Source organism: Citrus clementina, unplaced genomic scaffold (assembly GCF_000493195.1).
Source record: "Citrus clementina cultivar Clemenules unplaced genomic scaffold, Citrus_clementina_v1.0 scaffold_7, whole genome shotgun sequence".
Classification (NCBI taxonomy): Eukaryota; Viridiplantae; Streptophyta; class Magnoliopsida; order Sapindales; family Rutaceae; genus Citrus; species Citrus x clementina.
In genome coordinates, this window is record NW_006262075.1 from 12,784,789 (window position 1) to 12,802,516 (window position 17,728).

The 17,728-nt window shown below is 36.4% G+C and overlaps 1 protein-coding gene and 1 pseudogene across 1 annotated transcript in view; one reads left to right on the plus strand and one right to left on the minus strand.

Moving 5' to 3' along the window:
- The first annotated feature begins 361 nt into the window (after positions 1 to 361).
- LOC18035892 lies at positions 362 to 13,342 on the plus strand (annotated as a pseudogene).
- Positions 13,343 to 14,152: 810 nt separating this feature from the next.
- Positions 14,153 to 17,728, minus strand: part of LOC18036689 (receptor like protein 3) — a 5,373-nt gene continuing 1,797 nt past the window's right edge. The window contains exon 3 of the mRNA XM_006427365.2: positions 14,153 to 16,326. Within this exon, the coding sequence (XP_006427428.2) occupies positions 14,153 to 16,326 (2,174 nt within the window). The remainder of the gene's footprint in view (positions 16,327 to 17,728) is intronic.

Sequence of the window (17,728 nt, forward strand, 5' to 3'; positions counted from 1 at the left end):
ACCCTTAAAAGAATATTAGTTGGCAGAAATGTAAACAGAAGTAAGAAGGTTTGTAGAAGTGTATTATTTCAGAATTACTAATTTTATTGTGAATAATTAATATGATTAGAATTTAACAAAATTTTATTTAAAGACTTGTTTAAAGAGCAAAAAATTTATTTTTTATTATTTTTAATACTTATAATTGTAATTTAATTTAGAAATATTTTAATTATAAAAAATTATTTTCAAAAATAAATTCGACGAATAGTTTAGGGCTTTCAAATAACTCTACTTATATTTAAATTAATATTTAAAAGAAAGAAATAAAATAATAAAAGTAAAAAACTTTGCCCGGCAATTCCTTGTTATTTACATTTTTGGCACTGTCCTTGGCAGTGGACTACACAGAGGAATCTCAGGCCGTGGCACACGTGCGGCGGCTTCTCGACATCGTCGCGTGCACCACACGTTTCTCCAAGTCCAGAAACTCCCGATCGCCGCCATCATCAGAGTCATGTGCCAAAAAGAACGGCAGTAGGCCCCACCGACCTTCACTAAACCCTGCCACTCTGTCTGATGGGGCAGCAACAGCAGCAGCAGATAACCGAAGCGGGCCCCGCGCCACGTCATCGCCAGTTTCGTCGGCGGTTTCTCCGAGTCTGGACATGGCGGCCATTCACCCGACGCCGAAACTCTCCGAGTTTTATGACTTCTTCTCTTTCTCTCACCTCACTTCCCCCATCTTAAGTAAGCCTAATGTTCACTTATTTATTTGTCTTCGTTTTTTACATGGTTGATCCAAAAAAGGTTGACGTCTCTATTTTTTAAGCTGTTGGAGCAATACGCCGTCTCATTGATTCAAATTTACACACTCAAGATACAATCAATGTCCAAAAGGGGGCAATCTTGCATGAAGATCGGGTGGGAGACTTGTCCATTACAGTAAAATGTGATACAGTAGATGCAAGCTTGAAATATGAGGTTACTGTTAAAGGAAATCAGTCATCTAGTGTGTCTGCTGCAGAAGTTGCTCAAAGGAATTTACTAAACGGTGTTACTGCAGATGAGAGTGTAGTTGTTCACGTAAGTCGATTTTTCCTTTACTTTTTATGCTTACTTTCACAGAACACACACATAAAAGACATTCATCAAAGCTGAAATTACTTACGTGGGCGGAATAATATAGCTCTACCTTTGTCAGGGAGTGGTTTTTCAGTCGGATTAAGATGTTTCACTCTTTATCTGATATCTGGCATTTGATGATGGCCTAAAATACCCATCCTCTTCACTCTCTCTTTCTACACATTTATGAATGCACAAGAAAGTCAATTTTAGGTTCTTTCCTAAGAATCACTACTCGTTACTAACCTTATATATCTGGTTTAGCTTCATGAATCTTATGTTGCCATTCTGTTTGGTGACTCCCTATTCTGTTGAAATCACTGGATAGCTGGTCTTTCTACTGATTTTATCCATATCCCTCTGATTTTCTGCTTGTGGTTTGTTCCAACTTAATGTCATCAACCCTTTTTGGGGAAGCCTATTAACCTTGGTTGGGCATGCTTGTATTATATCAACTAGTGATACAATTGCTAAAGTTTTCAGCATGGTAGATCTTGAAATAAAATTTTCTTGAAATATCTAGATTTATTTTTCTCAAAATATCTAGATTTATCTTCCTATTCTTTTTCCCTTTCTTTTATTTTAGTTTCAAAGATTTGTGATAAAGAGAACTGAAACAATATAGTTTTTGGCAGGATACCTCCTCATTGGGTACCGTCATTGTATGACATTGTGGATACACCGCTGTAGTAAAAGTTGTTGGTGATGTGAAGGAGAAGTTTGGCACACAAGATATTGAAATTGAAGATCAACCTGGTGGAGGAGCTAATTCTCTTAATATTAACAGGTCTGAAATTGTAACACAATGCTTCCTCTGTCGATTCCTCTTAGCACACAAAGACTAGGAAATCTACAGATGGAGAATGGCTGTAAGATATGAAAAATTATCTTTCAACCAATAACAGTTTTAAGCTATTCTGCAAGATATCTTAGAAATGCTAACTGTTATGAGCTTCTTTGCTTAGTGTCTATCACAGTTGAATTCATGATGCAGAGCATTGTTATTCTCTTTAGTTTTACCAGATAGAACAGGATTGAAATGCTGGTGTTGGGGATTCTTAAGAAAGGATAGCACCTGTTCCTTTTTCTTCCTGTTTAGATGGGATCTAATCAGTAGATGTCTGAACTCTTAAGGGGAGTTGATGTCAGATTTCTAAACCAGGTTTTCTTCAAGTGTTAAGTTTATGAATAGGCCAAAGAAAAGAGAGCTGATATCTAGTTATGGCTTTCACAATAATGGTTGAGTGTTTATAGTTATGTGCTCTGACATTGGTTTGTAATTGTTATATTAACAAAATAACCAACAGACATCGTTGACGATGTTCAAATAAAGGATAAAGGAAAGTATAATTACAGTGGATGCTCAGTTGCTGCAATAGGTCATCGGCTTTTTAGATTGTGCTATTTCAGAAAGTATTTAGGCCTTCTTTGGTGGATTCTGCCTTTGTTTCATATACTCTTATGTCTTTCTCCATTTAAGTTGTTCTGACAGGGTAAACTATTTATTGCAGCTTAAGGCTTGTACTTCAGAAGTCTTTCAGTGCTGAATCAGCTAGAGGAGACCAATTACCTCTGTGCAATTTGGATAATTCGGAAGCTTTTAGAAATCTTGTAAGAAGAGTTATTAAACAGAGTTTAGCAAAGTTAGAGCTGGAGCCAACTGCTTCAGAAAGATCTATTAGATGGGAACTTGGTTCTTGTTGGGTGCAGCATCTACAAAAGCAGGAAACTCCAACAGATACCAAGTCAACGAGGTCTGGGGATGATATTAAGACTGAAAATGACAATGGACCGTGCAGCATGAATGTGGGAGGTAATGGTAGACAGCAAAGCAATGGCGAGCTCAATTGTGAGATGGAATTGAAAAAACTAATTTCGGAAGAATCCTTCTTGCGATTGAAAGAAACTGGCACTGGCCTTCATTCAAAAGTTTCAGAATCTCAAATTTGTTTTGCATTTCAACTGTAAAGTTTGCTACTTTTTGTGTTTTCATTATGCTAAATTTGGTTTGTTTTATTTTCATATGGAATGGCTGGTAAAATTAATTTCTTGTGCAGGCAGTGGATGAGCTTATGAAAATGGCATACAAGTATTATGATGACATTGCTTTACCAAAGCTGGTACTATTTAATTTATTTAGGGCCTTTGTTGCAGCCAATTAAGACGTGTGGGGATGGTTTATGGACTAATTTCCATTCTTTATTAGGTAACAGACTTTGGATCACTTGAACTTTCTCCAGTTGATGGCCGCACACTGACAGACTTTATGCATTTAAGGGGACTACAAATGCGCTCTTTAGGTTGTGTGGTGAGGAATTTCTCCCTCTCTTTCTCTCTCAGACATGCAACCTATTCACCCATGGAAATCGGAATAAACAAATGTTGTCTTTCTTTATGTAAACAAAGCCCCCAACTTATCTTTCTATATGTAAACAATCCCCCAAGTCTTCCTGGATTGAATTATCAATGTTCCTTTTTGAAAATTGTACTACATGATAGAATTTTTGACAATGTTGACCTTTTCCAAGACATTGAATTATTGTCGTCTTTAGATATTACTGTATGTTGTATGACATACAATATTTTGAGAAATTGACATGCTAATACTTGGAAGCCTGGTATTCTTCTTCTGTTGGTTCTAATCCCATTTACAAATTCAGGTTGAACTTGCAGAGAAGCTTCCTCACATACAATCACTTTGTATTCATGAGATGGTTACTCAAGCGTTCAAGCATGTACTCAACGGAGTCATCGCATCTGTTGACTATTTATCAGACCTATCTGCAGCTATAGCTTCTTCCCTAAATTTCTTATTTGGCTGTTGTGAGATGGAAGATGAGCAAAGCTGGAATGAAGATCATATCCTCAGATTGCAGTGGCTACGAACATTTCTTGGCAGAAGATTTGGTTGGTCCCTGAAAGATGAATTTCAGCATTTGAGAAAGATTTCAATTCTACGAGGGCTTTGCCATAAGGTAAGGTATTGTCTTTTCGGTTCCTTTGGCAGCCGATTATTTTCAAAGCTTGAATTTTGCTTGTAAACTTCACCCAGGTTGGGTTGGAGTTGGTTCCAAGAGATTATGATATGGATTGCCCAAACCCATTCACGAGAGATGATATTGTCAGCATGGTTCCTGTGTGCAAGGTGAGACTATTTTCTCTCTTAATTGTGTTTTGATTTAGTTTTTACATTCTCAGCGAGTCACTCATTTGTAAATTGAATGTAATTGTGCTATTTTTATGGCATTCTACAGCATGTAGGTTGCACTTCAGCCGATGGACGGACCTTATTAGAGTCATCCAAAATTGCCCTTGATAAAGGAAAACTAGAAGATGCTGTAAATTATGGGACAAAGGTAATAACCCACTCGATCTATATGTAAGAATTACATTATTCTTTTCAAAATAAGGCATCTCTTGATCTCATATGATGTATTACTTGCATTGTAAGGCACTGGCAAGGATGATAGCTGTTTGTGGTCCCTACCATCGGACTACTGCAAGTACTTACAGTCTTCTAGCTGTAGTTCTCTACCACACTGGAGACTTTAATCAGGTACGACAATCTTCAGTTGTATTTCAGTGTCAACTTGGTGATTCTAAGTCGAGTATAATTATAACGTCCTTCTGTACGGAGGTTCTCATTCAGCGGGACATTTGATTTGAAACTTTGTGTTATGGTTACTTTTTATGGTCTTGTATAAAGATATGCATTAGGAATTATAATTTTCTGGATTTGGGAATTACATGTACAGGCATTAGCATAATTTTGATATCAGATTATATATTTTAACTAAATCAAACACGTTCATGGTTCTTATGTTCAGGCATTTCGTCTAATGGCATCTGCGTCTGAGTGTTAGAGTAGCGTTCGTATGTGCTCAAGATATCTTCTTCTTCATTTTAGGCAACTATATATCAGCAGAAGGCATTGGATATTAATGAGAGGGAACTTGGTCTTGACCATCCAGATACAATGAAAAGCTTTGGGGTGTCAAAGGAATTAGCAGATTCTATGGCAAATTCTATGCCTGTACAGCTGTAACAATTATCTTTATGATTGTAAATCTTTTATGTTTTCCTTATTTAGGATATACTAGCTGTAAGCTAATTTAGATAGTTTTGTATATGATAGTTTAGCGATGTTTAGGGCTAAACATAAGCTTGTATTCATAGTATATAATGGGAATTCTCCTCCAAGAGAAAAACAACTTTTGCTCAAAATTCTCTTAGTTTATCATGGTATCAGAGTCTCAGTTCTGAATTCTCTTCTTCCTAGTTCATTCTCTTATTCTTAGTTATTTTTTATCAAGTTATCTCAGCCTCATGTCTTCAGACAAGTATGATGCCTTTTTGATCCGTTTTAATGGCACAAACTACTCAGCCAGGGCATTTCATTTCGAGATATTTGTCAAAGGCAAAGATCTATAGGGACATGTTGATGGCAAGAAACCTGCCCCTGACAAAGACATAGACCAGGATGGGCACGCCAAGTGGGAAGTCAAGGATGCTCAAATCATGGCATGGATTCTAGGATATGTGGAATCCAACTTCATCTTGAATCTTCGACCCTTCAAGACCGTAGCAGGAATGTGGAATCATCTGAAGAAACTCTATAGTCAAACCAACACTGCTCGTCGATTTCAACTTGAACATGAGCTAGCCAATCTCCAACAGGGCAGTCTCGCTATTTCTGATTTTTATTCTAGCTTCATGAATCTTTGGGCTGAATATACTGATATAATCTATGCTACCTTACCTCCCAAAGGTCTTAGTTCTGTTCAATCTGTACATGAAACTACTAAGAGGGATCAGTTTCTGATGAAATTGAGATCTGAATTTGAAAGCACTAGGTCTAATCTTATGAACCGAGAATCTGTCCCTTCCTTGGATACATGCCTCAATGACTTATTTCGTGAGGAGCAACGACTTCTTACTCAAAACACCATGGAACAACAAAAATCCACTTCTGTTCTTATAGCTTATGCAGCTCAAGGCAAGCCAAAAGGTAGGGACATAAGTACAGTTCAATGTTTTTGTTGCAAAGGATTTGGACATTACGCTTCAAATTGTTCAAAAAAATTCTGCAACTATTGTAAAAAGGATGACCATATCATCAAGGAATGCCCTACTCGACCCCCCAAGAAATCTGAAACAGCATATGCTACCGCAGTTGGTTCTTTTAGTGCTGGTAGTTCTGTCGATACAGCACATTTGACACAAAATGCTCCTGCTCCTGTTCAGTCTGTGACCCCAGAAATGATTCAACAAATGATTATTACTGCATTCTCCTCATTAGGACTCTCAGGTAAATCACCCACTACATCTCCTTGGTACTTTGATTCTGGGGCTTCCCATCACATGACAAACAATGATAAATTCCTCACCAATGTAAGTAAATACCCTGGAAATCTAAAAATTCATACAGCTGATGGCAACTCTTTACCTATCACAGCCACTAGTGATGTTTCTTCTTCTATAACCAATGTCTTTGTCTCTCCTGGTCTTACCACTAATCTTGTTTCAGTCGGTCAGTTAGTTGACAATAATTGTAAAGTAGAATTCTCTAAATCTGGTTGTGTTGTGCAGGATCAGCAGTCAGGGAAGATGATTGCCAGGGGGCCTAAAATAGGACGTCTTTTCCCTCTCCAATTTGCTGAGTCTCCATGTTTCTCTTTGCCCATCATCACTTGTAATTTTACTAATGTTAATTATCGAGCATGGCATAAGCGTCTAGGACACCCAAACTCTAATGTACTTCATGCTTTGCTAAATTCTGGTTTACTTGGGAATAAAAGATCACACACCAAATGTTGTCCAGCCTTTTGATTTGATACATAGTGATGTGTGGGGTATGACGCCCGTTACATCTCATGCTAATTACAAGTACTTTGTCACTTTTATTGATGACTATAGTTGCTTCACATGGATTTATTTTCTACATTCTAAAGATGAAGGGTTCTCTGTTTTCAAGCTTTTTCATGCGCATATTCAGACCCAATTTTCAACTAATATCAAAATTCTTCGCTCTGATAATGGGGGTGAGTATATGTCTCATTTATTTCAAGAATTTTTGCACACCAATGGTATAATTTCTCAAAGATCTTGTCCTTCAACCCCCCAACAAAATGGGGTGGCTGAAAGAAAGAACCGTCACCTTCTCGATGTTGTTCGCACTCTTCTATTAGAGTCATTTGTACCCTCTCGTTTTTGGTGTGAAGCTCTCTCCATTGCTGTCTATCTCATCAACAGATTGCCCTCTCCTTCCTTGAACCATGTCTCCGCTTTCTTTCGATTATTTGGCTATACACCAAATTACTCCCATCTCCGTACCTTCGGTTGTGTGTGCTATGTTCATCTTCCTCCACATGAACGCACAAAACTCACAACCCAAGCTGTGAAATGTGCTTTTCTAGGATATTCTATGCACCAAAAAGGTTTTCTTTGCTATGATCCAAATTTGCGTCGTATAAGGGTTTCTCGAAATGTGATTTTTTTTTTAAATCAGTATTTCTTTTTCGCACATCAGGACGATTTTTCCCCTTCATTTTCTGTTTTGCCAAAGTTTACTAACCCTTCTGCAGATTCTGTACCTTCTAAACCTCTCATAGTCTATCAGCGACGCAAGAATTCAGTACCTCTCAGGCCCCCTCCAGCAACTTCCCTAAATGCTGATCCAGTTCCAGCAACTGCACCTGAACCTCTCAGACACAATACTCGGGTTCATAGACCACCGGATAGGTATGGTTTCACCTATCCATTATCTTTGACAGCCACTTTGTCTTCTATTCATATTCCTTCATCATATAAACAGGCAATGGAGCATGAATGTTGGCGAAAAGCTGTTGAATCAGAACTTCTTGCACTTGAGGAAAACTAGACTTGGGATATTGTTTCATGTCCTCCATTTGTGAAACCCCTTAGTAGTAAATTAGTGTTTTCTATCAAGCTGCGTTCTAATGGATCCATAGATCGTTACAAGGCTCGGTTGGTGGTTCTTGGCAACAAGCAAGAATATGGCCTAGACTACGATGAGACCTTCGCACCGGTAGCCAAAATGACCACTGTTCGAACAATATTAGCTCTTGCTGCATCACAATCATGGTCTTTACATCAAATGGATGTAAAGAACGCTTTCCTACATGGTGATCTCAAGGAGGAAATTTACATGAAACTTCCCTACGTTATGACTACTTCCTCACCTAATGATGTTTGCAAACTAAAATGTTCTTTGTATGGGTTGAAGCAGGCACCGCGAGTATGGTTTGAGAAGTTTCGATCAACTCTTTTCGGTTTTTCATTCACTCAAAGTTAGTATGACTCCTCCTTTTTTTTTCCAACAGACATCTAAGGGCATCGTTGTTCTCCTTGTTTATGTGGACGACATCGTTATCACTGGTTCTGATATGGAGGCAATTTCTAAACTTCAGAATTTGTTGCACTCAACTTTTCACATGAAAGACCTCGGTCAACTCACCTATTTTTTGGGGTTAGAGGTGCATCATCGGACTCAAGGTATCTTCTTGAATCAGCACAAGTATATTCAGGGTTTAATTCAATTAGCTGGACTTATGGACACAAATTCTGTTGACACCCCAACGGAACTTAATGTGAAATATCGACGAGACGAAGGGGAACTACTTCAAGATCCTACTTTATATCGGAAGCTGGTTGGTAGTCTTATCTATCTAACTATCACCGCCCAGACATCTCTTATGCTGTCCACACCGTCAGCAAGTTCATGCAAGCCCCTCGACATCTCCACCTATCCGCAGTCCGCCGCATCATTAGATATATTCTTGGCACTCCTAGCAGCGGTTTATTCTTCCCTACTGGTTCTTCACCCCAACTACAAGCCTACAGTGAAGCAGATTGGGCTGGCTGCCCGGACACGAGAAAATCTACTATGGGATGGTGCATGTTTCTTGGTGATGCCCTTATCTCTTGGAAATGCAAAAAGCAAGACTCAATCTCCAAATCATCCACTGAGGCAGAATATCGGGCCATGTCTGCAGCCTGCTCCGAGATCATTTGGTTGCGTGGTCTCTTAACAGAGCTTGGTTTCTCATAACATCAACCTACTCCCCTACATGCTGACAACACTAGCGCCATCCAAATTGCAGCCAACCCTGTCTACCACGAGCGCACGAAACACATAGAGGTTGACTGCCACTCTATTCGAGAGGCCTATGACCGCCAAGTTATCACCCTCCCGCATATCTCCACTACTCTACATATTGCGGATATCTTCACCAAATCCATGACACGTCAGCGACATAACTTTCTTGTTAGCAAATTGATGCTTGTAGATTTACCAGCATCAATTTGAGGGGGGATGTCAAAGGAATTAGCAGATTCTATGCCTGTACAGCTGTAACAATTATCTTTATGATTGTAAATCTTTTATGTTTTCCTTATTTAGGATATACTAGCTGTAGGCTAATTTAGATAGTTCTGTATATGGTAGTTTAGCTATGTTTAGGGCTAAACATAAGCTTGTATTCATAGTATATAATGGGAATTCTCCTCCAAGAGAAAAACAACTTTTGCTCAAAATTCTCTTAGTTTATCATGGGGATCTTTCAGTTTTCTATTATCGCCTTCAACACATTGAATTGGCTCTTAAGTAAGTAGATCTACTTGATTTACCGGAGCAACTTTGTGATTTTCATTCTCTAACTGATTAAGGTTTATTTATTCATATGTGACCTTTGTATACCTTTGTATTGAGTCTGCTTCGAACTAATGCAGTTTTTATCTACCTACTTTAGCTTTTATTTGTCTTTTATTGGCTCTAGCTCCTGATCATACCACACTATTGGCAGATATGTAAATCATGCCTTATTCCTTTTGCATTTTACTTGTGGACTTTCACATCCAAAAACAGCTGCAACATACATAAATGTGGCTATAATGGAAGAGGGCATGGGAAATGTTCATCTTTCTCTTAGATATTTGTATGAGGCCCTTAAATGCAACCAAAGACTATTAGGAGATGACCATATACAGGTTTTTCTCTCTCTATTTACGCATGTATACACACTCTTTAGACTTATAAATCTTTCTGTAAACTCAGCATTTTTTTGATTTCTTCACGTGACAGACAGCTGCAAGTTATCATGCCATAGCCATAGCTCTTTCTTTGATGGAGGCATATTCACTAAGTGTGCAACATGAGCAAACTACACTGAAGATTCTCCAAGCAAAGCTTGGACTAGAAGATCTGCGTACTCAGGTGACTACATGTAGTCATATTTTAATTGGTTCTGTTGTGCAATTTGGCTAGTTGGCTTTTCTCTTGTCAATCTTTTACAGGTGATATTATGATATAAAACAAATTGTATCGGCGGCCTATTTTGGTGTCAAATATGGATATGACCCATTCATTAATCGTATCGAAATATCAAAATACAGATATGACCTGTTTATTAATAGTGTTGACTTGTTTAGTATTGAATACAAACAAATTAAAAATTAATTTAAAAATAACAAATGTGTCAAAAAAATAAGTTATAAATAAGTTAAAATGACATAAGTATGACATGAATAAGTTTATAACATAATATGAGTATGACATGAGTCGTTAATTTAGTGTTTAGTATATATTTTAGTTTTTTTTTCCAATAATATTAACACATAATAATTGATATTTGTGTTATAAATGTATAATCATGTTGAGATGGACCAAAACATATATGACATGGTTATTTATCATGTCGTGTCAATTCATTTATTGATCGTGTCAATATTTGTCAACAAAAATAGGGGTCATATGTCATATTATGTTGTGTAATCGTGTCATAATCCCTTTTGCCACCTCTAATCTTAACTGTCATGAGAGAATTTCTCAAGTTCCATATTATTGATGGGAAGAGATTTTTTTTATTTTGTTGTTTTTTTTTTCGTTTTACAGGATGCTGCTGCATGGCTGGAGTATTTTGAATCAAAAGCTCTAGAGCAGCAAGAAGCGGCACGGAATGGAACTCCAAAGCCAGATGCGTCCATTGTGAGTAAAGGTCACCTTAGGTATTAATAGGGTATTCCCACATTACTTGTTTCTAAATTGTTGATTATTTCTTGTGGCACCAAGATCTATAATGATCGCTTTTTGCAGTGTATCAGATCTCCTGGATTACATAAGTCCTGGTCAAGATTCTAAAAGAAGCGAAGCACATAGGAAACAACGACGTGCAAAGATAGTACATATTTAGTGCATGTTTGGTATGATTTATCTAATGATCATAAATTTTTATTTAATCCTATAAGCTCTTATCAAAAATTTTTTTGTTGTTTAATTTTTTTTTAGTAGAGCTCTTGAAAATGAAATAAGCTATTTTGCCTCTACTACCAAAACCTCAAATTTTGTGCTTTTGAGAGTAGAGGTTAAAAAGTTTTTTTTTAATATTAAAATATCTAAAATATTCTCTACTTATTTGACAATCTTATTTTATTCTTTTCAAAACATAACTTTAAAAATTTGCTTATTAAAGTAATTTTATAATTTTTAATAAAAGCCCTTATTGACAACCAAACAACACAAATTTTTTGAGTAAAAACTTTACTTATAAAATCTTTACTAGCAAAACTCTACTCAAATAAGATCTATTTGAAAAGCTATGTGAAATGAAGCATTAAGCATGCTGCTGTTCTCTGTTCCTTTTTCCTTGTGATGTCATCTGAATGGATTCTTAAACTAATTGTAGTTAGGATTTGGTATTTTAGGGTACACTCTGCTGGCTGCATATAGTTTTGGATTTGCTGATTACACGAGTAAACTTGTTGTCCATGCAAATGCAACTAACTATTGCAGGATAATAGTTCTACTTTTCTGAGTGAACTCTGAAGGCACCAATTATAAACATCCATTTCTGGCATAGAATCACACTTATCTAACATGCTTATACAGATCGCAGACATGATTGAAACTTTAGAAGGTTCTGATCTATTGATGGCCATAGATTGGGCCAGCTGATAGTTAGTAGCCAATGATGAAGGGTTGCTTGGTCAAGCAGCTAGTTCTTTGGAAATTCAGAGATGATGAGCAGAACGAGTGATGTTTTTGTTTTCCCCCGTAATCTTGAACAGAGTGGGAAGAAACCGTTAATTTGAAGTGCAATGGATGGATATGACAGATCTATCATTTTGGCTAGTAGATGGAGTTCTTCCATTCTACTCTTATTTAATGGTTGTTATTATTGATTCTAGAAAAACATTTTTCGATTTGGCAGTTGGAGTTTTTCCCTTTTTTTTCCCCCATCTTGTAGGCCTTAGAGAACCAAATAATACTCCACATTAGATAGACAGGATTATTGTGTGCTAATTTGAAGTATTACATGGTTGACAATTTAAGACACTAATAAAGTATTTCGCTTTGATTATTTTTTTTGAGAATTCCATGATTCAAAAGGCCGAAGAATTTCGTTAGTTTAACATAATATATATTAGCATAATTTCTCACTGAGTGTTTTTTTCAACATTTCAGGCATGTGCATATCAAATTCCCATTTATGTTCCACTGAATTCTGCCTCATGTTATGATTGTAACTTAAAATGAAATATTTCTATGTGCTCAATTTTTGACATTTTATATGCATACAAGTTAAAAAGCTTTTGTTTATTTTTGTTTATTTATTTATTTTAGGTAATGCAGATTAGGGAAAAGATTCATGGAGCACATCATGATATGATGGTGGAAGATGCACTGCCCCATGATGGATTGAAAAAAAGTATGACTATAGTGGAAAGCAAGACCGAGGAAGTAATGGAAGACAGTGTTCAACCTGAAGAGCCAGAAGAGAATGATAATATTACTAGATATGGACCGGCAATTTCAGGTGAGTTTGTCTATGAAACAAATTCAGATGAGGGGTGGCAAGAAGCCAATCCAAAAGGTAGGTCAGGAAATGCTGCTGTTCGGAAGCTCAGCCGGAGGCGACCTTTTCTTACAAAGCTAAATGTCAATGGTTGTGAACATTCAAATCTTAGAGAAAAGGGCAATAGACGGGAAATTTTATCTCCAGCACGGGAAAAAGCTTCAAGGACCACCACCACTGAGTTAACAGGCATGAAGGATTCAATTAAACTGCAGGCAAAAGCTTCCGTCTCCAAAGTTTATGCAAGTCTACCAAACCTTACTGCCATGACTTCCAAGTCGCTGTCTTACAAAGAAGTAGCTGTGGCACCACCAGGTACGGTTCTAAGGCCATTACCAGAGAAACCTGATGAAGAAATTGAATAAAAAACTGAAACACAGATGTGCGGTAATGCTCCTGAGACATCAAAGGCGGAGTTGAATAACCATTTCTCTCCAGTTGAAGATGTGCCAGTTGATGGTCGTTCTCAAGAAACTCATGGAAGTGCAACTCAATCTGAAACTACTGCTGCAGATACCGAGGAAGTTCCTTCTTCTTCTAATGAGGAAAAGCCCATGGAAACAAATGGGAGTAAGCTTTCTGCTGCAGCTGAACCATTCAACTCCATGACTCATCTGCTGAACTCTGTAGCAGCCACGAGTATTTATGATGCGCGAACTAGTCAAGGTATGCTTGCTGAACCTGCTGTACCTTCGGCTGCTGCTAGAGTTCCTTGTAGGCCAAGGTCGCCTCTCTATTATAGAAATAATTATTCTTACATGATGAAATATGGATTTCCAAAATACCACTCTTCCATTATGGAAAGAAACCTGTTGGGGCCTTCAAGAATCATGAACCCGCATGCACCTGAGTTTGTGCCAGTGAGAGGTTGGCAAATAAATCCTGGATATGCAGATTCAAATGTTTCAAATGAGTCGAACTCTTCAATGACACAAGTGAGGCAGAAGATGATAAACTTGACAAAATGTCCAGTATCCAAGGCGAAGATAATACCTCAAGAAAGAGCAGTACAGAGGCCGAGAAGTCAGAGCTGGCAAGACAGATACTACTTAGCTTCATTGTAAAGTCAAATTGAGAATTTGAACAAACACAAACATGGATACATAGCTGTTTGGAGAAAAGCCAACGGATACATAATACAGCACGATAAGTTATACACGGCCGAACCGTATGTGCTAGTAAGCACAAACATATTTGAAAAGCCAATAATAGCATGTGTCAATACATCTATCAACGAAATAGAACCACAGTTTGCGCCAGTACGAGTTTATCCAAAGTGCTGCAAATAAACCCAAACTCACCGATGCATAGGATGCTCCAAAACTCCATCTTAATGCCACCATGTCAATCACAGAATCGCTTTCATCTTCTCCTCCTCCTGTAGGTGTCGCTGGTGGTGTCAAAGCACTGCTGCATTTCCTCTTTATCATTGAGCCACAAAGAGCCGAATTACCTTTATAACTGCAGTCATCAAAGGTGGCAAACTGCTCTTTGTCTGGGATTGGGCCGGACAAATTGTTGTATGACACATTGAAGTTTGATAAAAAGTTGAGCTCAGTTAGTTGAGGAGGAATTTGGCTACTTAATTTGTTGCGGGAAAGGTCAAGGCTCTCTATCATTTTTAGATTGGAGAAGCTCTCTGGTATAGCACCTGATAGTAAATTATTGGACAGATTAAGTGCACGAATATTTTGAAGTTGCCCAATTTTCCATGGAATTTCTCCACTGAACTCATTGCCTGACAAATCTAGTCCAGCCATGTAGTTGAGGTTGCTACCGATGAAAAATTCATATCTATTCTTTGTCACAAATTTTGCACCTACTTGTTGATCTTGTCTAAAATGTAGTTCAACTGGCAGTTGCAGCTCAAGAGAGGAATTGTAGTAGGCAACAGGGGAATCAACATTATTTGCATAAAAAAATTCTGACGAATCATCATCAGTCGCTTCTCTCCAGAATGGCACGTTACCCAAACATGAAGGTATCGGCCCATTAAGTCTGTTACGTGAAAGATCCATGATACTTAATTTCCTTAATTGGCACAATTGATTAGGAATACGTCCTTGTAGATAGTTCCCTCTCAAAAGAAGAACATGCAAATTCGAACGCTCATTGATCTGATGAGGAATCCTACCAAAAAGTTTATTGTCCCTCAAATCGAGGGTCAATAATGTAGAGCTTCTAAGCAATGCAATTGGAATTAACCCCTTAATTGCATTGTTTTGCAGATAAATGTGCTTCACGAATGAAAGATTGGAGAGAGATATCAAACTATTTTCGGAGAGGTCTATAAACTCAAGACTTTTAAGATTGTTGAGCTGGACCGGAATATTACCTTGCAAATAGTTTTCTGACATTAAAAGAACCGAAAGGACTGAGAAGTTCCCAATCCAGTGGGGAATATCGCCGGATAACATGTTGTTGGATACATTTAATACTCTTAGCAAAGTGGAGCTCAACAAACCATCTGTCATCTTCCCACTGAAATGATTGTTGTCCAAATATAACGAACCCAAATCAGTCAAGTTCATATAATTGGGAAAAAGTTGGCCATAGAAATTGTTATTTGATAGGTCCAACCAATCTAAGGAGAGGCAACTAGAGACTATAGGTCGAGGTAATTTTCCCGTAAAATTATTTCTAGACAAATCCAAAATAGTTAGCTCTTTCATCTCACCAACTGAATAAGGAATATTACCTTCAAAATTATTTTTTGACATATCCAAATATATCAATTTCTGAAAGATAATACCCAAATTCTCTGGTAGCTTACCAGAGAAATTGTTACTGGAAATATCTAGATGACGAAGCTTATCGTATTTGGCATTGGGAAGTCGTGGAAGAATTCCTGAGAATGAGTTATTCCACAGAAACAGAACTTCTAATCCTGTGTTGTTTTGCAACAACCAAGTTGGAAAATTGCCAACCAATTGATTGTGAGAGAGATCAAGGAATTTTAAGTTGGATTGGTGTAAAAGAAAACTGGGATTGACATTTAAGCGGCAGTGAGGTAATTGGAGAACCTTGAGAGGATATGTGGGGAGCCAGTTTTCGGTTTTCACTTGCAACATATCGTTTTGTGGCGAGAGTAGCAAGACCTCAAGCTTTGAATGATTAGCCAATGAATTTATTGAGAATGTTCCTTGGAAATCGATGAAAGAGAGATCCAAATATTCAAGTGATGTGAGGTTGGCTACTATAGAAGGTAAGTTTCCACTTAACCGATTGGAAGAAATATCAAGAACTTTGAGATGAGTCAAGTTGATAAGACATTGAGGGAGCTGACCCTCAAAGTTATTTGAGCTTAGATCCAACTCAAAAAGATTCTTCAAATTACATATTCCTAAACCTGAAAATAAAAAGCTCAAATTTCATAAAACGAAAACCAATTATAGCGCATTCAATCATAAAACCAATATAAGACTTATAAAACCGACATGAAATTAAATTGTCTAAGTATTTTGGTCAACATAAATAATAATAGAATGATATGAATTTATTTCTCATATAATATGATGTTGATTGCAAAAGCGTTTCAATTAATCTAACAAAAATAATAATAAAAATAAAAAAGCGCTCAATAATTCTTGCTCATCATAATCAATTCAAAAAGCGTTCCAGCAATTCTTGTTGTTTAAAATTATGATTTTCTGCGGAAGAGTTTGTTGACCTCATCTTTTTGTTGGATATTGATTCTCTAATCTCTAAATTTGTTGGATAATGTAGAGAGAAACTCGTAATATTTTAGTTGCCTGGCATTCAACAAGAATTTTTTTTTAAAAAAAAAATTGTTTAATTTAACCAAAAAAACCTTGTTAATTAGACTTAGATTTAATTTTTTTTTATATATTTTTCTATTTAAAAAATTAAAAATGAGTGAGTAGGGGTAGAAACATCATTTTGTAACTAGTTGTGGGGGCAAAAATGTTATTTTGTAACTAATTGTAGGAGTAAGAATGGCGTTTTTTATAGTTAATTGTAGGGTAGAAACGTCATTTTGTAACTAATTTATTATTCTTATTAAAATTAACAACAAAAGTTAACAGAATATTGCACGCTCAAATATTTTTAAAAAATATGTCATCTTCTTAAAATTTGTTAAAATACGTGTCATCCAAAGGTAATTGACCATTTATATTATTATTATTATTATTATTATTCCCAAAAAATCAATTTCCCTCACAATAATCTTTTCTTTTCGTATACATTATACTATTTATGTTTTTATATATTTACTAAATCAAATATGTAGAATTTATCATTTTCTTTGAACAAAAAAATAGCAAGGTCACCTAATTTATTCTTAAAATTAAAATAATCAATATCCATTGCTTAATCTTAAGTTTTATGGAAATTATTCCAATAATAATTCTTTAAAATATTCTTACCAAACACATTTTTCTTTTTCTCATTTTTGAGATTATTTTTGAAAATGATACCGAACACATTTATAAATTTTAAAAATAAATTTAAAAATAGCATTTTTATTTTCATTTTTTGGGGTGAAAACAACGATTAGAAAACAATAATGGGTTCTTGTTTATCATCCTTCAACATAAAAACACAGTGTAAATTGTTTAATTTGGGTTTCTAGAGAATTTTTTATATTACTATTACTCAAATTTTATGCTTCCAAGCTTTTGAATTTATCTAATCCTGCAGGCTGCATCAAGAATTAATGAACATATGATAAAAAAATATTTTTTTATTCAGAACTATAAATATTGAAATAAAAATAAATATCATGTGAA